Raw genomic sequence first — 23437 nt, 5'->3', positions numbered from 1 at the left:
TGGCTGCCCTTGGTCTTCATTGCTTTGAGTGGCCTTTCTCTAGTTGTGGTGAGCAGGAGTTACTCTTTTTGCAGTGTGTAGGCTTCTTGTTGCAGTGGCTTCTCTTGCTGCGAAGCACAGGCTCTAGGTTCATGGGCTTCGGTAGCTGCAGCACGTGGGCTCAGCAGTTGCACCTTGCAGGCTGTAGAGCTCGGGCTCAGTAGTTGTGGTTCACTGGCTTAGTTGCTCTGTGGTATGCGAAATCTCCCCAGACCAGGGACCAAACCCATGTCCCTGGCAATGGCAGGCAGGTTCTTATCCACTAAACCATCGGGGAAGTCCTCATGTGGTTTTTTTTTTTTTTTTTTTCCCTCATGTGGTTTTAAATGGCCTTTCCTAGGCCCTATTTGTGTTTTTCTGGGGACTGTACCAGGCCTCAGTTTCAGCATGTGGGGTTTTGAGTTGTAGCAGGTGAACTCTTAGTTGGGGCACATGGGATCTAGTTCCTTGACCAGGGATCGAACCAGTGCTCCCTACATTGGGAGGCAGAGTCTTAGCCACTGGACCACTAGGGCAGTCCCCAGGCCCTGTTTCACGACCAACTCATGACGTATGTTCTACTACTATCACCCTCACTTTACATATGAGGAGACAGAGACCTAGGAAGGTTCGGTAGCTTGCCCAAGGTCATGATACACCTAGTAAGAGGCAGAACTAGGGTTCAATCCAGGGACTATTCCTCCAGAGATCAGACTCTTAACTCTTCTGCTACATTATTCTCCCAAGAAGTTTTGGGGTCCTATTACGGGTAGTCATTTATAAGGGGGGTGACAAGAGCACTCCGTCACCTGAAGGGAAGAGTGTGGCCCAAGGCAAAGCTTTACAGCCTAAAGATAGACTTCTGAAGAACCACATGCCAGGAGACAGAAGCTGCAGCTGCCGGTCCACAGTTGAGGGCTGGCCTGGGACGCGTGCCAAGGGCCCCTGGTCTCAATCTCTGCCTTTCCCTGCTGAGCTCTGCCAAACGGCAATGTGGCAGCTCTGCCTGCAATAGATAGTGCAAGATCATGCCTCATCCTCCCACTCCTGCTGCTTGAATCCTGTCGGCACCCAGGAAAGGGCCCCATCTGACTCAGTAACCGTTACAAGAGTCTGGGGGGATGCCAGGGGAAAAACTGTCTTGCGGCCTTGAATCCTTCTGGAAACAGGTGGGGTATAAATTATAAATCAATACATATGCTAGTTCTACAAGGGAAGATGGGAAAACAACAACAACAACAACAACCACAGAACCCTACAACAATGTCAAGTGTCCAATTATGCACCTCTTGAGTCCACGGTACCCAAGGACTAGGGCAGAGCAATGGCCCCTGGACGTTTGAATTTCAAGCAACAGTGACACTTGAAAAAAAAGAAAAAAGGAAGAAACTGAAGGGAATGACGTTAGTTTGGTAGTTTTTTACTTTGCCAGGAAGGACATTAATAAAATAACAACCACAAATTGCTATCACCATGATGTCATAAAAGAAAGGACATATTAGGAACCCCAAAGGTATAAAAGACAATCTCAGATTAAGAGATGGTCTTTTAGATGGCATGCATTAGCTTTATGAAAAGTGCACTATATTGTCTTGATATTTCTCACTGAAAATGCTATCATTGTCAATTTTTTTCATCACCTAAAAGTTCCTTCTTGCCCTTTTGCAGTCAATTGCCTTCCCCCATTCCTGGCATCTGGGAAACACTGATGTATTTTCTGTTACTCTGATAGTTTAAGCAGGAAGCTAGAATTTGCAGAGTCAAAGGTTTTGTCTTGACTAGAATTTCATATAAATGGATAAAAAATTAAAGTCTCTCTTTCCTATTTTCGACTTTAAAAATCCCAGGGGAGAACTTTGGCTCAGCTGATGTCCAGTGCTCACCCGTGGCCAGTCAAGGTAGCAAGGACCTGTGAAAAATGACACTTGAAGGACCAGACAATTAACACAACATTGTAAATTAGCTATAAACTTTAATTTAAAAAAAAAAGATTGGAGGATAGGGAAAATCACTCCTCGATGCAAAATGGATTGATCTTCTCAGAAGAAAGGGTACAGGGAAAAACAGAGTGTAAGTATCCACCTAAGTATCCATGGCAATAGCAATTCATGTGAGAAATAACTTAAAGCGAACCAGCTGATAGGGCTGTAAGAGATTCATTGTTACAAAGGCTCCATCTATTCCCCTGGCTTGAAGTTTTCCAGGGTCAAGGACGAACTGGAAGGAGTCTATGAAGGAGAGAGTTAATATATGTAACAGTTACCCTGAAAGAGATAGAAAGAAATAGAAAAGCAACTTTCTTCTCTGTGTTCTTTCCTCTCCCCTGCCTGTTTGTGCTGTTGAACATGTTTTTTTTCCCAACCCTTGAATGAAATCTGGTTGGTCCCACTAGCTTCAGGTAACAGAAAGATCTTCAGATATTCTAATCCCAAGAATAGTCTCATTTCATTAATGAAAATGTCCAGTTGTGTGCATCAGTCAAACCCAAGAATTCTATTTCTAGGAATAGGGGGCATCTTCAGGAGAGAAGGGCTTTCCTGGTGGCTCAGTTAAAGAACCCTCCTGCCAATGCAGGAGATGCAGGTTCAATCCCTGGGCCGGGAAGATCCCCTGAAGGAGGAATTGGCAAACCCACTCCAGTATTCTTGCCTGGAAAATCCCACAGACAGAGGAGCCTGGTGGGCTACAGTCCATGTGGTCACAAAAGAGCCGGACATGACTTAGCAACTAAACAACAAAACTAGGAGAGAAATAGCATGTGACCAGCTTCTCTAATTTCCAACCAAAAGTCTCTCTTTAAACTACAATATTCCTCCCGTATCCACCCCTCAACACCACTAGCAGCATTTTCTGACCTGGGTGTGGGGAGGGGATGGAGAAAATTCCTATTAGCTTGGTACTGTCCTGATCTGTCTAGCAGGCATTCCAAGCTTTTTCCTGTGGGGTTCTGTTTTCACCAGGCTTCTCCGGTGGCTCAGTGGTAAAGAATCCATTTATCAATGCAGGAGACATCCGTTTGATCCCTGATCCGGGAAGACCCCCTGGAGAAGTAAATGGCAACCCACTCCAGTATTCTTGCCCGGGAAATCCCATGGACAGAGGATCCTGGTGGGCTACAGTCCATGGGGTCACGAGGAGTCAGACATGACTTAGCAATTGAACAACAACAACTATGTTCACCATATTATCTTGAGTAAAGTACGATGAGGCTGGATCAGGAGGTAGAAAACAAAATGTTTTACAGTTTTGTTATACTCACAGTTCCCTGGACAGAGCACATCCTGCACATAGGGCTACTCGCTGTAAACATAGGGGTGGATGACACGGCAGACAGACAGAGGGAAACTGTGGTTTCCGTGGGAAGGAAAAAGCAAGGCAGGATAAACAGGTTTAGGACTAGCTAATTTGAATAATTTCGGTGGGCTCGAGGATATAGAAGCTGTCCCTGGCCATCTGGTACTTGGCCCTGGAGCGATAAGCTGGGTTATGGTGGCCTGTGCCAGAGTCTGATAAGGCAGGTGGTGGGGTGTGGACTTGCTTGGCTGCCGACGAAGGGGAACTGACTAGTCCCTGCTGGACCTCAAACCTGGGTCAAAACAGCGTTAAACAACAACAACTACTATTCTATTACAGGTATTTGATGGGTTCTTTGGTGGTTTAGATGCTAAGTTGTGTCCGACTCTGGTGACCCTGTGGACTGTAGCCTGTCAGGCTCCTCTGTCCATGGGATTTCCCAGCAAGAATACTGGAGTGGGCTACCATTTCCCTCCCCAGGGAATCTTCCCAACCCAGGGATCGAACTCAGGTCTGTTGCATTGCAGGCAGATTCTTCACTGACTGAGCCACCTGGGAAAGCCCATGCACTCTTTGGAGACCCCTTATTATAGAGAATGTCTTGTCTCCCGTTCCCTTATTGTGGGCCAAGTCTTTTTTCTGCCTGTATTGCACCCTTGCTGTCTCTCTGCTCCCTCTGAAGGAACATTTCAGCCTCTTTCTAAGGTCTGAGGTCTCCTCTCCTCTGCTAGGGAGCTGTCTTGGGCAAGTTTCCTTTAAAGAAGGCTTCAAGCTGGCTCTTTCCTGTGTCTCTGGCATCTGACACTGAATTATACATGACATCGCATCAGCAAAGAAGAGGCTCTCAGAAGGCACCATGGAGGCAGTGAGGAAAGCAGCAGCCAAGGGCAGGCGCAGTAGACAAAGGTTTTTCAAGCGCACATGGAACAATGTAACAGGGAGCACGTCTATAATAAGGGCCAGGGTGAGAAGGTTGAGGCACTTTTTCAGTGGCAAAATATAAGGGAGTGCCACAAGACGCAGTTATCAAGATAAATCACATTTTGTGCAATGTTTAAAAACAAAACAAACGCTATAGATGCACATTTTCCCGTTTGCTTAAGACTCCAAAATGGCTCCACAGGGCCCTGGCGCTAGGCAATACCAGCTTCTCTCTTCCTCCAGGGCCCTGGGAGCCACTTCGACACAGAGACGCTGGAGCAGCCTCCAGGAAAGGCTGTCCTTAGGAAATAACCCTTATCTGAGCCTTGAAGAAGGAGACAAGGCATGGGGAGTATAAACAGGGGAGAGGGGACAACGTGGTCTAAGTCCAAAATGCCTGAAGCAAAAAGGCCCGGAGAGGGGATCTGGGCCATGGTGGTAGCTGTGAGTTTGTAGGCAGAGACCAGATTTTGTAGGAACTCTTCAGAATTTTAACCTCGGGAGACACAGGCCCAGATTTGTTTCTTAGGCAGATAACGCCTTGTGAGGGACAATTGGAGAAGTCAGATGTGGATACAGCTAAGTCCCTTACGCGGCCAGCGCGGTATCCGGGCGAGGGATGGCTGTATTCTACTCAGAACAGGTGGACACAGGTTCCCAAAGTCCACGCCTCAGTTTCTCCCCCGGAGCACAGAGGGTGGGGAGGCCCCGGGGTCGCTGCCCTGCCCACTAGGCCACCGCAGGGTCCCCTTGTGAACGGCGGGGGCACCGGGGCGCGCGGAGGAACCGCCCGAATTTAGCCGGGGGACGCGGGGCCAGCGGGGCGGGGCGGGTCCCGCGGGTGCCCGAGCCGCTCGCCGCCCAATCGCCGCGGGCCCGCGGTGCCCCGGGGGGCTGGGGCCGCCGCCGGAACGTGCCGCGGCTGCGCCGACGCGCGAGCGCCGGGCAGGGCGGCGGGCGCGTTCAGTCTGGCGGCGGCGGCCGTGCGCGGACGGACGTGCCCGGAGCGCCGCAGCCGAGCCGCCCCGCGTCGCCGAGCCGCGCCCGCCCGGCCCCCGCCATGGTGGCATGGATCATCTCCAGGCTGGTGGTGTAAGTGGCCTCCTTCCCCGCGTCCCTTCCTTCCTTCCTTTCCCTCCTTCTCCGCCGCCGGCCCCGGGGGCTGCGGGCGCCCCTGCGGAACGCCGGCCCCGGTGGCTCCGGCTATTAATACCCGGCGGCCGCTAAATTTAGCAGGTACAGTAGCTGCCGAGGTCGCGGGCGATCTGGCGGCGCAGGACGCGGCTGCTGCCCTGCGGGGCAGGGCCTGGGGCGCGGGGGACCGGCGGGTGGGGCCGCGAGGGCTGGGGCGCACGGGGCTGCGCCGGGGGACGCGTGTCGCCGCGCCCGGCCGCTTTGTTTCCCCGCTTGATGGGCTTGGTAGAGGCCCCGAGTGGGCGCGCCGCGGGGACACGCGTCCCTCTCCTTGGGGGAGAAACGCTGGCCTGGGATCGCCCCGCCGCTACGCTTTGGTCGGGTGAAATTGACGGCAGAGCCTGGGCGCTGCCTGGAGGGGTAGTCGAGGAGAAGGGCAGAGAGGCAGAGGCGGGGCTCCCCAGGGGGTTGAAAAAGACTCCTTTTTAGGGTTTTCAAATTGACAGCGGCCAAGGGAAGTGGAACGGAGAAGGACACCTCTGAATCTCGCGTCCCCTTGTCTGAGTCCTTTGGCGGGGGGTTTGAAGGAGAGAGAGAGATAGACAGGTATCTCCGGGAAATTTCCAAGTGACAGACGGCCACCCTGACGGTGGCGATGACACCTCCCCGGCCTTGCAGGAGAGCGCAGAGTCATCCCGGGTGAGGCCTGCGTGAAGTCATCGCGGGTGGGCGTGGGGGGCGTTTTCTGCTCTGACAAGCCCCAGAGCTGACTAGACCTTTGAAGAGTTCCTTCTCTCGCGGATTTGCCCTCCTTTGGAGGTAGACATAGCCATCTATTCGAGTTCCTCCCCTTCGTTGACCAGCCTCTCCTGAGTCAGATTTGCCACCTGCTCGGGGAACCGGGGTGAAATTGGTCTGGGAACGGGGGCCAGGTGGTGCGATTCTGGTTTTTTCTTTGTCTGAGAAAGAGGGGCTCCCGACTCTGGTTGATTCTGCACCATCAACCTCCACGTTTGGAAACACCTCCCATCTCCTATCCTTCTTTCCTGATTTTCAAAGAAGCCGGTCAGGGGCCGCTTTCTGAAGCAGTACTTAGCATTGTCTCATGGCCACCATTCTGGGCTTTCCTCTGAAAGCCAGTGCATGTGCCTTTCAGCCCCCCGAGTTGCTCATTCCTTGCGGGCCTGTCCGCAGCTGTTGCCGCCTGCTGGGGGTTTGTCCTGTACCTAGAGGTGGCATGTTAAATATTTAGAAGATTTCTGCAGGCGGGGCTGGCATGAATAACCCAGGGAAGTGGCTGGCACAGCTGGCCCCACCTCATGCCCGATCAAGGCCTATCTTGCCTTCTGGGTGGTTTTATTTTTTTTTTTCTCTCTGTCCTGAAGTAGTGCTGTGATTGTCATATTTTCAAGTGGCTTCTGGGGGAACTTCAGGGTGGGGCCAGAGAGTTGAGCTGGCCAGGCTGGAGGGCTCACTCTCCAAAGGTCCTGCTGGGCTGGGGCTGGAACACTAAGGAGCCAGGCTTTCTGGGGTCCATGTGTCATAAGGGGTCCGTGTGACCATCTTTAATTTTATTAGCACCCTCAGCCTGTATATGAGGCCACTGAGAGGAGTGGAGAAGAGAGACATAGGTTTGGGTGGGGTCTTAAGGACTTGCTGTTATTTTTGAAAATAACCACACTTTCTAGAAGTGAACAGTTTCATTTCAGAGAATGTTTTGTTTATTTATTTATTTTTAATTGAAGGATAATTGCTTTGCAGTGTTACGTTGGTTTCTGCTGTGCAACAACATGAATCAGCCATAAGTGTACAAATATCCTCTCCCTCTGGAGCCTCCCTGCCCCCTCCCTTCCACACCTCTAGGTCATCACAGAGTACTGGCCTGAGCTCCCTGTGTAATACGGCAGCTTTCCAGTAGCTATTTTACATATGTGTGCTTAATCGCTTAGTCATATCTGACTCTTTGCAACCCCATGCACTGTAGCCCACCAGGCTTCTCGGTCCGTGTGGATTCTCCACGCAAGAATGCTGGAGTGGGTTGTCGTGCCCTCCTCCAGGGGATCTTCCCAACCCAGGGATGGAACCCAGGTCTCCTGCATTGCAGATTCTTTACCGTCTGAGCCATAGTAATATATATATATGTCTCTTCTACGCTCTCAATTCGTCCCACCCTCTCCTTCCCCAGCTGTTAAATGACCATGAGAACTGCTCCTTAGCCCAGGGCCCTCTACTCCAAGGGAGAGTTTTCAGAATTTGGGGTTGTTATTCCCACTGTCAACTCCAAAAGTTCAGAGATACCACCTATCCCTCCAGCCCCCAATTCTACAGAAACCCAATATGTGTCAGTTGTGAATTGTTAAAACCATTTTAATAAGCAGTACCTGTTTTGTATAAAAATGCCTATTCATTATAGGAAAATTAGAAAATATAGACCAGATAGACTATAAGTCATCTACATGGCTGCCATATGTGTGTGCATGCTAAGTCACTTCAATTGTGTATGACTCTTTTCTGCCCCAAGGACTGTAGCCCACTAGGCTCCTCTGTCCATGGGATTCTCCAGGCAAGAATACTGGAGTGGGTTGCCATGCCCTCCTCCAGGGGATCTTCCCTACCCACCCATTAAATCTGCCTCTCTTGTCTCCTGAATTGGCAGGCAGGTTCTTTACCACTAGCGCCACCTGGGAAGCCCAGCTAATGATAATTTTAAGAGGTGTATTTGTCAAGATGTGTTTTCCTAGGCATATATGCATGTATGTTTGTATTTACCATTCAAGGAGATTATTGATTCAGCCCACATTTCCACACACCCCTTAGCAAAGAGTAGAAATCCCATGTTTGGAGCCAGAAAATCGATTCAAAACCCAATTCTGCCTCTTGCCAACATCCCAGTTCACAGCTCAGATCCAAGGAGACACTAGTTCACAAGCACTAGTTGAACTTATGTTACTGTTGCAGATATTTCAATGATCCTTGACTGATAAATTGTCGGGCACCACAGAAAGCATTCAGTCAACGAGAATCCCCTCCTTCTATCCTCCAAGCGAGGGTGTACAAATTCTGGAAGGAGCTTTCAGATGTTATTCCTACAGATTTCAAACCGGCTGCCTTGGTGGCCACCTAGCGTTAGTGGGTTGGCTCTGGGCTTGCAGCCCTGACCCCTTTTCTTTGTTTTATATATTGAGGTTCTAGATCAAATGTAATTTGGAGACTATGTGGGTTTTCCTGCTAATAAAAATCGCTGAACCAGTCCTTCCCTCTGTAAAACTCTTAGTGGAGTGTGCCTTGCTTCAGGGCAGGAGGTGAGCTGGAGAAAAACATAGGCACTGTGCCTGTGCCTTTTCCACCTCTGCTGGCCCTTGACCTAAAATGATGTCTTTCAAGCTTTCGAGACTTCTAGTATGAAGTCCTGTGATTTTGTCCACAAGTCCCTTTTCCTGTAAGCAATCTTTTCATGATTCAGTAAGCCTCTGTCACATCAAAGAATGTGTAAGGAAGACCTATCACTGTGTTCTGAGAATGGGGAGGGAGTATCTTCCTTCCAACCAGAGGCATCAAGACAAGCTGATGGCGTCTGGGGACAGCCAGCTGTGTTTGTGGCTGTCTGTGTTGCCATGGACTGTGAGCATTTTGAGGGCAGTGGTGGTAGCTTTTCTTCCTCTTCCACCTCTTGCCCCTTCCCAAGGCTCTTTTGTGAAGTCCCTGGCACCTCAGTGCCCTCAGTAAATGTTGGTTGTGTTGAATGAGGTCAGAGGCCCTGGGATAAGCCAGGGAGCTGGTCAGGGATATTCTCTGGGGATGGAGGTTAGTGGGCACTGGGACAGACTTGTGTCCAATGGGCAAAGCTCTTGGAACAGGAACCAATTTGAGATTCTTCTCTCTTGCCAGCTGTCTTCCTCTTAACTCCCTTCACTTAGCTAGGAAGAATTAAGGAAGAAATATTAGTGCAGTAGCAAGGTAGCCCTTAGGGCTTCCTTGGTGGCTCAGTGGTAAAGAATCCTCTTGCAGTGCAGGAGATGCATGTTCCATTCCTGGGTCAGGAAGATCCCCTGAAGGAGAAAATGACAACCCACTCCAGTATTCTTGCCTGGAAAATCCCATGGACAGAGGAGTCTGGTGGGCTACAGTCTGTGGGGTCACAAAGAGCCAGATATGACTTAGCAACTAAATAGCAACAACAACAAAGTTGGCTTTGTTAAAACCTGGTTGATATCTGCGTGAAACTTGGAAGCTCATTTAGGCCTGGGCTGCCTGCCTTCTTTAAAATACTTTGTTTTCTTTCCAGACAACTCAAGGCCTAGGTGTGAAAGAATTTCACACTGTGGAGGGTAAATTCATGTGCACTGGAGGGAATTGGGGGCACACAGAGCGTGCTCTGTGCCTTCTTGGGAGAAAGCACTGTCTTGAAGCATTTATTCCAAGGAGCAGGTGTTGCCTTACTGTCTCTGGACAGACTTTTTTTGATATTGTACATTTGATTACCTGGTCTTAGTTGTGGCAAGTGGAATCTTTAGTTCAGCATGTGGGATCTAGTTCCCTGACTAGGGATCGAACCTGGGCCCTCTGCATTGGGAGCTCAGAGTCTTAGCCACTGGACCACTAAGAAAGTCCCTGGACAGAATTTTGTCTGAGACCCAGGATGTTGGCTAAATGGATCCAGAGCTTCCCACCACTTAACTGGGTTGTTGTTGTTTAGTCACTAAGTTGTGTCTGACTCTTATGTCTCCATGGACTGTAGCCTGCCAGGTTCCTCTGTCCATGGGATTTTCTAGGCAGGAATACTGGAGTGGGTTGCCATTTTCTCCTCTAGGGGATCTTTCTGACCCAGGGATTGAACCCTAGTCTCCTGCATTGGCAGATGGATTCTTTACCACTGAGCCACCAAGGAAGCCACTTACTGGGTTAGTAGACCACAACTCCAACTCACTGCAGGGGGAGGAAAGAGAGTCCTAATTCAACAATAATTTTAAATAACCAATAGCTATGCCAAAAAATGGGCTTTCCTTGTAGCTCAGCTGGTAAAGAATCCTCCTGCAATGCAGGAGACCCTGGATCAATTCCTGGGTCAGGAAGATCCCCTGGAGAAGGGTTAGGCTACCCACTCCAGTATTCTTGAGCTTTCTTGTTGGCTCAGATGGTAAGGAATCCACCTGCAATGCAGGAGACCTGGGTTCGATCCCTGGGTTCAGAAGATCCCCTGGAGGAGGGTGTGGCAATCCACTCCAGTATTCTTGCCTGGAGAAACCCCATGGACAGAGGAGCCTGGTGGGCTATAGTCCATGGGGTCACAAAGAGTCGGACATGACTGAGTGACTAAACACACACACATGTGCTGAAAAATGCCACTTTTCCACATTGCACATCTTTTAAAAAATGTTAATTTTTAGAAAGTGAAAGTCTGATGTTTAAAACAGAGTCTTGGATTGATAGCTGAAGATCTAGCTGAGTCCTAGGGTTGGGATTTGGAGTGTAAAATCTGTGTGCTCTGGGTCAAAGATGGACACATAGAGGAATCTGGAAGGAATGTGGGTTGTCCTTGAGATATTCCCCAACTATTGCAACATAAATGGAAAAAAGAAAAAAACCATACACTCTTAAATATAAGCTTGCTTTTCTTTGGGGCCTGCTCTGAAAAGTGGAATGCAGAAATGTGATCCTGTTAATGGAGGGTTCAGGTGGATTAATGATTTTGTTCCTGGCACTGGGTGTGGTACAGGGTAGGAGCCTGGTGAACGTTTCAGTTGAACTATTGAGAGGAAGGATGCCAGGTTCTAGTCCAAGTGCTGATCTGACCTGCCGGCAGAGTCCTAAGGGCAACTCATACCCGTGCTAGGGCCCTGCTTCCGGTCTGTTGTTGTTTAGTCACCAAGTCACGTCTGACTCTTTGCAATCCCATGGACTGTAGTCCACCAGGCTCCAGTGTCAATGGGATTTTCCAGGCAAGAGTACTGGAGTGGGTTGCCATGCCCTTCTCCAGCTCCCGGTCTATGAGACAAGATTTTTGACCAGCATCATTCTTGGTGACATTCCAAGAGCCATTGCTCCTCTGGGCCCCTTCTTTTCCCCAGATCCCCTAGCTGGCCCTTATGCACCATGTTTGTTTATAAACAGGGGCAAGTATCCGCAAAGAAGTGAAAAATATCAGCTTAGATTCACTGATGTTCTGTTGCCCTGATTTTTGTTTATTAATCCTGCCTGCCTGCCAGGAAGTAGCTTTTGTGCCCTTCTTCCTGCTGGGTCTTAATTTGAAGGGTAGCTGACAAGTGACGGTCTCACCAGGCTGTAATGGCTCAGTCCTCCCCTTCCTTTTAAAGCTAGCTGTCCTCTTTGGGGTATATATTATCTGCAGGGAGATTGAGCCCTGGGAAGAATGAGAGAAGGGAGGATCAGGCCCTCAAGTAGCCACCTGGAGAGGTTGTTATTTTGTATTGTGTATGTGTGTGTGTGTTGTCCAAGGGACTTCAAGAGGGTTGGAGGTGGGGTACACTTGACTGTGCAATAGCCTTTGGAAATTTTAGAAAATATTTATTTTTGTTTATTTATTTGGCAGTGCCAAGTCTTACCTTCAGCCTAGTGGGATCTAGTTCCCTGACCAGGGTTTGAACCTGGGTTCCCTGCTTTGGGAGCACAGAGTTTTAGCCTCTGGACCACCAGGGAAGTCCCTGGCATCTTTGGAATTTTATTGCCAACAAAGAGCCATGCACATGCCCAACTGGTGACCAGGATTCTTGGTGTCTATGGAAATTTTTCCGAGAACCAACAAGTGTTAAGAGAGTTTGCATTTGGGCCAAGAGAATATTTTCCTCTCACTTCTGGGCCTTGGGAAGACCCTGATGGGTTGGAAGTTGGATAGGTACATGCATATGGTTTGTTCTGAACTTTCACATCTCAGCCATCTTCACACAGAAGTGCATTGTTTTCCCTTTGGTTCATTTCAGTTGCCCTGGGGGCCTTTCCTTTGATTTATAGAGAAAAAGTAAATATGAAGAACCAAGTATCTGGTACACAGTAGGGGTGTCTGAAAGAATCTTGACAGGTAACCTGGTATAGTAGCTCTCAAGTGCGGTATGCATACCTCAACCAGGATGGCCGGTGGGTTTCATCTCTTATAATTGACAGGGGGTTGCTTGGGACCAGTCTTGAGATGGGGTATAAACCTGAGTTGGGCTCATTGGTGAAGGAGACCAATAAGTGATTCACGCAGGGAAGACGGTAATGGAGCTTACAGGTTAGTTCAGTGTTTGCTCTTCCAAACTTAGCCTGTTCCGCGTCACAGAAGGTCCATCCCACTGTTCCCTAAATTAGTAAACAGAGAGCAACATCCCTTATCTGACTTAACATCCCCTCCTCATATCCTGTCTCCACCAGGCTTTGAAAATTACATGGCAGTACTACACCCCGGGTGCCTCCTTGATACCAGTTTAGGGAGCTGTCCAGCCAGTGGCTCTGTAGTCTGCCTCTGTCCTCTTCGGCTGATCACACATATGCCACGTTTTCCTTTGTCTTTCACCGGTCTCAGCTCAGTTACGTTCTCCCTTGGCTTCTCTCATGTACTTGTACACTCATAGCCTTTCCACTACCTTTATGGATGTGGATGGTACTTTGGGCTTCAAAACATATATCCCATTCCCACTTGGTAACATACCCCATCCTACCTCCCTCCACTCCACTCCGCTGTGGACATGGGCAGTAACTCAGGCCTAGCTGCACATTTCCTTGGGCACAGAGATTGGTCCAGAGGTGGGTATGTGACCCTAATGGAACCCCTAGGCCCTTCCCCTGGGTTTCTTGATTTGAAGCTGAGAGAGAATAGACTTGCCTGGGGGACCCAGAACTGGAAAGATGTGAAGTTGGGACTGCTGGTGGCTACCTGGCACATGAAGAACGTGTAGAGACCGAAGAGGGTAATTATGGCAAAGCAGAGGTAAACAGGGATGAGATGCAGGAATAGAAGCAGGAAGCTGGCACCAGAGTCTTGATTCTGGTTTCTCAGGCTCTGGTTCCTGCAGCTCCTCTTTTGAGTCCTTGATCTATCCCATATCCTACAATGCAGGCCTTGAGTAGTGCTTGTAGGTTTTTTTGGCTGTGCCTTGCAGCATGTGAGATCTTAGTTCCTTGACCAGGAATCGAACCTGCATACTACATTGGGAACTCAGAGTGTTAACCACTGGACCACCAGGGAAGTCCCAAATAGTGCTTGTGTGAATTAAATATTTATTGTAGTGGTAAGGATGGGCTGGGTTATGCTGCAGCAACAACCCTTAAATCCCAGTGGCTAGAGACAGCAAAGATTTATTTCTTGTTTTATGCTGCCTGTTCACTGTGGGTTGGCAGAGGCACTCTGCTCATGGTCATCACCAGAGGCTCAGGGTGACTGAGCATTTTTTGTCTCCAGGTGCTATTATTACAACATAAGGCACCAGGATTCACTGGAGTAGGGAAAGAAAATGGAGAGTCATGTACCAGCTCTTAAGTACCTCTAACCAGAAGTGACATGTGTCATTTCTGCTCACATTTCATTGGCCAAAGATCATATGACTAAGCCTGAATTCAACTGGGTGGAGACTTCCAGTCTCACGAAATATCTGTAATCAGCTCCAGTGACCCCATATGTATTGAATGAATGAATCTTCACCAGCTTTGCAAACCTCTACATGGCCTTTTTTTGTTAAAGTTGGGGTAAGATGGGATTTTTTTTCCTTATTGCTACCAGGACAGTGCTAACATACTCCTTTACCTCTTCACAGTAGAAAAATCTTTCTCTCTCCTTCTGACCTACTTTCTTTATCCTGTTGGATAGTTTTAAAAGGAGGTCTTGGGACTTCCCTAGCAGTCCACTGGTTAAGACTCCATGCTTCCACTGCAGAGGGCACGGGTTTGTTCCCTGGTTTTGGAACTAAGATCCCACATATGGCACAATGTGGCCAAAAAATAAAACTTATATATATATATAAAAACAAGAACCTAGTGTATAGCACAGGAACTATATTCAGTATCCAGTAATAAACCATAATGAAAAAGAATATGAAAAAGAATACACACACATACATATAACACACACACATATATATTTATATAACTGAATCAGTTTGCCATAGACCAGAAACTAACACATTATTGTAAATCAACTATATTTCAATAGAGACTTCCTTGGTGGTCCAGTGGCTAAGACTCCATGCTCCTAAAGCAGGGGCCTGGGTTTGATCCCTGGTCAAGGAACTAGATCCCACATGCCACAACTAAGAGTTTGCATGCTCCAACTAAAGAGATCCCACTATAATTAAAATATGCTGTGTGCCACAACTAAGACCCTGTGCAGCCAAAAAAAAAAAAAAAAACCCACAAAGCTATACTTCAATAAATAAATATTATAAAGGAAATATTTTTTTCCTTTTTAAAAAATTATATATTCCTTGTTAAAATTAATTTTTATTGGAGTATACTTCATTTGGGGAAAAGATTTCAAAAAATAAAATAAAATAGATCTTAGCTTTCCCTACTGTTTAAAAACTGTCTAAAGATCTCCCATCACACAGAGAATAAAATTCAGACTCCTCACCATTCTCAACAAGACTCAGCAAGGCCTAGCCTTGCCCACTGCACCTACCTCACTGGTACTGCTCCCCCATTGCTCACTCAGTTCCATCATCTTCTTTATTCCTGGAGGGCGACAAGCTTGTCCCACCCAGAGGCCTTTGCACTTGCTGTGCCCTCTGCCCTGAACACCCTGGAGTGGATGGGCCGTGGCCCTGAACACACTGCCCTGGATCACGCATGGCCCTTTTCCTCTCTCTATTAGGTCTCTGCTTACATGTCATGTATTCAGGAGAGGCCTCTTTTGATCACCTTCTCCAAGATATCCCCCACCCACACCTCTGTGCTCTTGTCCCTCCCTGAAACTATGCTTTTAATTCTTTTCTTACTTGTTTCTGGTCTATCTCTCCAGAGGATATGATCTCCGTGGTTTGTTTTGAGACTTTTTTCTTGTTTTATCTTGTAGCTGTTTTTCGAGTGTCTAGAGCAGTTCTAAGCTCATAGTAGGTGTTTAAAAAATATCCAGGGACTTTCATGGTGGTCCAGTGGTTAAGACTCCTTGCTTCCACTGCGGGGGGTCATGGGTTTGATCCCTAGTAAGGGAGCTAAGATCCCATATGCCGCAAGGTCATAAATAAATAAATAGATAAAAATGTGAATGATGACTTTGTATTCCCTTCGGGGTTAGAAGATCTTTTTAAAAATTTTTTATGATGTCTTGATCCTCTTGATGTGTTGTCATGCCCTATCCACCATCTGCACGCCCCACAGAGAAGCTCCTGTCCCTAAGATTTGAGATCAGAATAAGTGATGTCAAAAGTGAAACTGTATAACTCAGATTGGGACTTGAACCCACAGTCTTTTAATTGAGGCTACACCTCATCTCAGGAGTTAATGAAGCTCGGGTTCTTGATATCTTATCATGGAAAGAATTCAGTGAGAGACAAAGTGATCGGTAAGAAGTGGATTTATTTAGAGAGAAACACGCCACAGACTCAATGTGGGCCATCCCAGGAGGTAAGAGCAGCTAGAAGATCCCTTTTTAAACCTAGGTTTGTAGAACCCTGATTTGTGACCATGACACATAGCTTAACCTCTCTAAGCCTCAATTTTTTTCATCTGTTAAGTGAAAGATTTGGCATCTACCTCTGGCAGTATAGAAAACTATATAGCTTGAAACTCCTCCCATAAGAAAACTGAATGAAACATTTTTCTAAAACTTTTGGATGAAATCTAAGTGATCCCCTAAAAACATAGCCAAACTTTTAAGTAAGTAAGAAATTTGCCAAGAGACAGGACAGAGAGAATTGTTTTGCTGGGCTGTAAACCAGTCCTGCAGCAGCCGCACAACAGTCTACCCTGAGATTTAGCTTCAAACAGCAGCCGTTTTGTTATCATCTCCTCTGGCTCTGTGTTCAGGAAGTTGGGCAGGACACGAACCACAAAACTCATTTCTGCCCCGTGATATCTGGGCATCAGCTGGGATGATGCAAATGGCAACGAGTGGCAAACTAGCCATCTCTCACTTTTCATGTGTTCCAAGACCTCTCCACTTGGTCTTTTTATGTGATTTCTCCAGCATGGAGGCCTTGGAATAGTCAAGTTTCTTACATGGTAGCTTGGAGCTGCAAAAGTGAGTGTCCAAGAGGGACTTCCCTAGTAGTCCAGTTGCTAAGAGTTTGGCTGGTCTTGGTGTAGTACAATGTGGGTTCAATCCCTGGTTGGGGAACTAAGATCCCACTTGCCATGGAGCAACTAAGCCTGCATGTTGCAACTACTGAGCCCACAACTGAGCCTGCACACTCTGAAGCTCGTGTTCCACATCTAGAGAGTCCCTGCACCACAGTGAAAGATCCCACATGATCCCACATGATACTGTCATACGGGATCTTTCCTTGTGGCTTGCAGACTTTATAGTTGTGCCACCCAGGCTTAACTGCTCCATCTCATTGGGGTTTTAATTCTCCCACCAGGGATCAAACCTGTGTTCCCTGCCTTGCAAGGTGAATTCTTAACCACTGGACCATCAAGGAAGCCCCCTGCAAAACTTTTCATCAGCTGGTCTCAGAAGTCCCAGGACAGTATTTCAGCTGCATTCTATTGGCCAAACAAGTCACTAAGGCCATCCTAGATTTGAGAGAGGGAGTTTACTCTCCCTCTCCATAGGATGGGGAGAAGTAATTTGCAGCCATCTTTAATATACCATCCTATAGCACTGGCCTAACTTGGTTTTAGTATCTCAGTAGAGAAAAGAGGGGCCTTGAGTCTGTGGGGGTAATAAGTCAGAGCTGAATGTTGAATACAGCTCAGACTTGAAGGGCATTTTGCAGCCTAGTCCTGAGTAAAAGCATAGACCCACTGGCAAAGGAAGATGACAGTGAAGTTTGTCTGTCTTGCCCAGGGTTCTTGGTGGGGGGAAACTCTCCCTTGGGAATTTGAAACCTTCTATGGCCCTGTCCTTATATGGATTTGGGGTTTAAATGAACACATTCTGCATGGTCTCTGTACCCTTAGCTGAGAGATTAACATAAACATTGGTCCTGGGACAGCATTACTCCTGCAGCATCTGATAGAAATTAATCCAGCCTCTTTCCTGGTGGCCTAGATGGTAAAGAATCTGTCTGCAATGTGGGAAAACAGGGTTCGATCCCTGGGTTGGGAAGATCCCCTGGAGATGGAAATGGCAACCCACTCTGGTATTCTTGCCTGGAGAATTCCATGGACAGGGGAGCCTGGCAGGCTACAGTCCATTGGGCCGCAAAGAGTTGGACACAGCCGAGCACAAGGACAATGGAAACAAAATTCAGCCCACCAAACTGCTGGTTCTGGTGCTGCTAAGCTGAGGGGAGTTAAGAATAGCCTAGAAAGGGACTTCCCTGGCAGTCCAGTGGTTAAGACTTCACCTTCTAATGCAGGGGGTGTGGGTTCCACACCTGTTTGGGGAACTAAGATCCCACATGTCTCGGCGCCAAAAAAACAAAACATAAAACAGAAGCAGTATTGTAACATTCAATAAAGACTTTTAAAATGGTCTACATAAAAAAAAGAATCTAAAAAAAGAATAATCTAAAGAAAGAACACTCTGATGTCCTTAGTTTGTGTCTATTTCCAGAGTTTCCGTGATTTGTAAGAGTTAATTATTGAGTCAGTAGAAAAGATTACAAAGAAGTGGTTAGGATACACATTAGTAATGGATAATAGATGAATGCTTCTTTACTCCCCAACCAGTTTAAGAAGTAGAAAATTACCTTCATTTTATCAATATATCACTGTTTACAGACATTTGGGGTCTTCCTAGATTTTTGTTTTTCTCTTTTGCTTGTGAAAAGAAAGGATTTCTGCAGTGGACATTCTTGTGTGTGTTTCCTGGTACACCGGTGCACAAATTTCTTTAAGAATGGAATGGCTGACACATAGGGTATATGTATCTTTCACTAGGCCAAATAACATAAATTAAGTTTCCTAGATGTATGGGTCTCTTTCTGGGCTTTTTATCCTATTTCATTAATCAACTTGTCTGACCCTGCACCAGGATCACACTGTCTTCAACACCATAACTTTTACGAAAATTCTTGGTATCTGGCCTGGCGAGTCTCCACATTTTTTCACTATAAATTGCTATCTGAAATGATTTTTCTCCAGCGAAATATATTATTTCAGTTGTGCCATATCTTTACCATCTCTTGCTATTGTCACACTTGGGAATTTTTGCCAGTCTGGTGGGTACAGAATGGAATCTCATTATAGGTTTTAATTTGCATTTCCCTGAATACTAATGAGGTTGAACATCTTTTCATATGTTTATTGCCCATTCATGTTCTCTTTTCTGTGAAGAGCCTGTTTAAGTCTTGCCAATTTTTCTCTTATCCTTATCCGACTGATTTGTAGGAGTTCTTTAAATATTTTAGATGCTAATCCTCTGTCACTATGCATTACACATGTTTTCTCCCAGTTTCTGGTTTATTTTTTCATTTTCTTCGTGGTGTGTTCTGATAAGCAGAAGTTCTTAATATGAGTGCAATTGATTTAGCAATTTTTTTCATTTACAATTTGTACTTTTTGTGTCCTAGGAAAACCATACTTACCTGAAATCATGACGCTATTCTCCTTTATTGTTACTATCGAGCAGTTTTATAGTTTTGTCATTCACATTAATTTCTTAATCCATTTTGAGATGATTTTGGTATATGATGTGGAACAGGACTACAGAACTTTTTTTTCTATTAAAAAAAAATCAATTGTCATAGCACTGTTTATTATAGAGTGTGTCCTGTCTGTCTACATCTGTGATTTCCAGCCTGTCATAAAGTAAGTTTCCATGATGTGTAAGTCTATTCTGGGCTCTTTATTCTGTTCCTTTGAACAGTTTGTCTGGCCCTGTACCAATACCACTGTTTTCATTACCATAATTTTATGAAAATTCTTGGAATCTGTCCTGGCAAGTCCCCCCCCGCCACCTTCAAAAGTGCCTTAGCCCTTTCTCTTCCATATACATGTTTTGAATTATCTTAAAATTATACGTTACAGCACAGATGTATACACACAGAGACATACACATACTCACTCAAAAATCTTTTGGGGGTTTGATTGTGGTAACATTGATGTTCTTGAGGTACTGAATGTTCCAATCTATTAAACTTGGTCTCTTTCTATGTTTATGATCTTTAGTGATTTTCAATATAATTCTATAATTTTTAATGTAAATATGTATCATTTTTTAGATTTATTCCCAGTTACTTTATGTTTGTTGATGCCTGTGTATTTGGTATCTTATTAAAATTTTCACCTTCCGGTTTGTTAAAATTCATCCTTGTCAAACTATAGATTCTTTTGGGCTTTCCAGATAGTCATGCCATCTGAGAAGAGCAGCGTTGTGTCTTTCCAATAATTATCCCTTTTTTCCCTACCCCTGACTATCCTGGTTAGGATCTCTAGTGCAAGATGAAAAGCAGTGATGAAGGCAAACCTTCTTGTCTTGTTCCTGATTTAAAAAGGAATGCTTCAACGTTTTCCCATAAAGTATTGTGCTTGCCATAGGGTTTTCAGAAAACGTTAAACAGTAAAGAAAACTTTAAAGACACTTTTAAAGAAAACTTTAAAGAAACTTTAAACGATAAAGAAAACTTTATCATTGTAAGTTTTGTTTTCATCCTAGTTTGCTGAGAGTTTTTTAATGAATGATATGGTATTTTATCTGATGCTTCCTTGGAGATGATAATGATTTTTTTAGCCTTTAATTTGTTAAGCGACAAATTAGTTTTACCTTTAATCAATTTTGCCTTCTTGGATAAAGGCAATTTGGTCATAAAGTTATTTTTCTTTTTTGTTGTTAGAACAACCTGAGATTCAGTTTATTAGTATTTAGTTTTTCTTTTTAAAATTGTATTTGGAGTGATATTAACTGTGTTATCTTGTCTGGTTTGGTTAAAAAGATTATGCTGGCCTTATAAACCAAGTGGAGGGCAGATATATCCTCCTTTTTATACTCTGGAATAATTTGTGTAATATTGAGTTTCTTTCTTGTGTGTAAGATAAGTGACCTTACCAGTAAAATTGTCAGGGCCAGGTGTATTATTCTATGGAAAAAACTTAACATACCTGTTTGATTTCTTTGATGATTTTAGATTTTCTCTATTTTCTTGAGTCAGTGTCAGTTTAGAGTTCATTCATTTTACTAATTTTTCAAATTTATTGATAGTTAGCAACACTGCTTCTGTCCCCCACTCCTGTTTTCCTCTTTTTTTTTTAAAGCAACATTTATGATTGGGATTAATGTCACTACTTCAATAAGCAAATTACCCCACTGGCGGAAAAAAGGGAATTAAAAAAAATTTTTTTTAACCTAGCTCTCATTAGATATATGGTAGGTGTTCTTACTCTGTCTTCCATATCTCTTCCATTTCTTATTTCTGATTCCTCTTTTCTCTTTACTACTAAAAAAAATTATTTATTTATTTGGCTGCATTGGGTCTTAGTTGCTGATCTTCCTTGTGTCATGAGAAATCTTTTCTTGTGGCCCATGGGCTTTAGTAGATGTGGTGCATGGGCTTAGTTGATCTACAGCAGGTGGGATCTTAGTTCCCCTACCAGGGATCGAATCCTGTGTCTCCCACATTGCAAGGTGGATTCTTAACTACTGGACCACCAGGGAAGTCCCTCTGCTGCTTTATGAATAATTTCTCCACGTCTGTCTCTAATTAGCTGCTTATTTCTGTTTGGTCATACTTTATGGCCTCTGTTCCCTCCACATATTTAAGGATTTTTTAAAAACATTTATTTAATTATTTGTTTATTTTTGGCTGTGCTGTCTTGGTTGCTCTGCGGGCTTTTTTCTAGTTGAGGTGAGTGGGGGCTATTTTCTAGTTTCGGTGTGTGGGCTTCTCATCTTCATGGCTTCTCTTGTTGTGGAGCACAGGCTCTAGGGTGCACAGTCTTCAGTAGTTGCAGTGTATCGGCTCAGTATTTGTGGCTTCCAAACTCTAGAGCACAGGCTCAATAGTTGTGGTGCATGGCCTTAGTTGCTCTGCTGCATGTGGGATCACACCCACGTCTCCTGCTTTGGCAGGCAGATTCTTTGCCACTGAGCCACCAGGGAAGCCCCCTTCCACATATTTTAAATTCATGGATCTTTTGTCCCTGCATTATTTGTAATGTCACACATGAATCATTTAGAAACTATTGTCTCACCAAGTTAAATGCAGATCTTCTAAATGTTGACAAATATATGATATCAAAAAATCACTTTCATTAATGTCACCATCAGTCTCATCAGAAAAGTCTTTTAAGTGTTAGGACACTGTCAAATTCATGGTAGGAGAGGAACATTTTCAAAAATTCTAGTCTTTGGTTGAAATATCAAATTTTATCATTGACAACAAACCTTATTTGTTTTTCTTGAAGAAATGGACTCATTTCCTAAAACATGCTTGCCAGATGAATAACCATGGTTTGTTAGTCAATCAAGTAGCCATAGTGTTCTCTGGAAAATAGTGGATAATCAACACATAACTCAATGACACAAGGGCTTTTCCTCATGACAGTGATCATACGTTGGCATGCAACAGTGCTTAATGCATACTTCCCTTTTCATCATGAAATATTAAGAACAACTGTACTCCAAGGTCAAGATTTAATAAAATCGATGATTTCTGCTTCATCATCAATGACATTCTTAAATGAAACAGGCATTTTTTTTTCCCTGCTGGGTCATGGTGAGGAATACAGTGACTACTGCCAAGGTTTAGTGCCATTGCCTTGATTCATGCAAAGGCCGTGGTTTTACCCTCTATTGTTTTTGCACCATCAGTGCAAATTCAACGCAGTGAAAAAGGCAGATGTCTTCGTATAATTATTAAAATTGTTTTGACCTCATGAACCCTCTGACAGGGTCCCAGAAACCCCTGGAAAGGGTTTGGGGGTCTCCCAGAAGTCTGTGGAGCCAGCTTGAGAACCATTCACTGTTCTATACAATCAACAATCATCTCCATACTTAAGAAAATCAACTGTCACTCCAGGGCTTCATCCAACATGTGGTCCATACTCAAATTAACCCCAGTTTTTAAGCAACTCTTTATTTTTTTTCTTGTTTCTATTTGGATCCAGTTAAAGCTCACACATGGAATCTGGCTATTGCATCTTTGACTAACCTAGAACAGTCCTCCCACGCATATGTGTTAAGTAACCTCAGTTGTGTCCAACTCTTTGCGCCACTGTAGACTGTAGCCTGCCAGGCTCCTCTGTCCATGGGATTCTCCAGGAAAGAATATTGGAGAGGGTTGCCATGCCCCTCTCCAGGGGTTTTCCTGACCCAGGGATTGAACTTGCATCTCTTCTATTTCCTGCATTGTCAGGTGGGTTCTTTACCACTAGCACCACCTGGAAGTCCCAGCAGTCTCCCCACTACCCCCCAAATTTATGGAGACTCTGACTGTGATATAGATGTTCTGGACTTGTCAGACGTGTCCTCATGGTTAGACTCAAGTCAAACATTGTACAGATGGTGAGATGCATTTCCCACTACCTTCTGTCAAGCGGACAGAATGTCAGGCTGTCCTGTGATTGATTATACCAAATTTGTCATCGTTGTTGTTGTTTAGTTGCAAAGTCATGTCCAACTCTTTGTAACCCCATAGACTGTAGCCCACCAGGCTCTGTCCATGGGATTTCTCAGGCCAGAACACTGGAGTGGGTTGCCATTTCCTTCTCCAGGGGATCTTCCCAATCCAAGAATCGAACCCACATCTCCTGCATTGGCAGGTGGATTCTTTACCACTGAGCCACTGAGGAAGCCCACCAAACTTGAGCACTTGGTAAAAAAAAAAAAAAAATTTACAGTTTCTTTAAATCCAGAATTTTTGGTTGTTTTCAATTGGCGGGTAATATCCAAATATCTTGTCTGATACCATTGGAAATAATGATATCCTTTTGAGTGTTCATTTTTGAGGTTCAGAGGTGTAGCAGATAGAATTCTTTTGGTTCCAAGAAAAAAAAAAATACAACTCATGGTGGCTCATATAACTTAAAAGTCTAGGGTGGG

The 23437-nt window shown here is 45.3% G+C and overlaps 1 protein-coding gene across 11 annotated transcripts in view; it reads left to right on the top strand.

Moving 5' to 3' along the window:
* Positions 1-5064: 5064 nt before the first annotated feature.
* REEP1 (receptor accessory protein 1) overlaps positions 5065-23437 on the top strand; it is a 129424-nt gene continuing 111051 nt past the window's right edge. For 2 of the 11 annotated variants that reach the window (XR_006269437.1, XR_006269438.1), the window contains exon 1: positions 5817-6066. Coding sequence is in view for 7 of the 11 variants with exons in the window: in XM_043468738.1 (XP_043324673.1) it covers positions 6023-6066 (44 nt within the window). In the remaining 4 variants the exon portion in view is untranslated. Of the gene's footprint in view, positions 5326-5412; positions 5470-5816; positions 6067-23437 lie in introns of those variants that run through there. The other 9 variants (XM_043468739.1, XM_043468745.1, XM_043468743.1 and 6 more) reach the window with 9 other exon arrangements.

Source organism: Cervus canadensis, chromosome 5, assembly GCF_019320065.1.
Source record: "Cervus canadensis isolate Bull #8, Minnesota chromosome 5, ASM1932006v1, whole genome shotgun sequence".
NCBI classification, from domain to species: Eukaryota; Metazoa; Chordata; class Mammalia; order Artiodactyla; family Cervidae; genus Cervus; species Cervus canadensis.
This window is presented reverse-complemented; position numbering and strand designations above follow the sequence as displayed.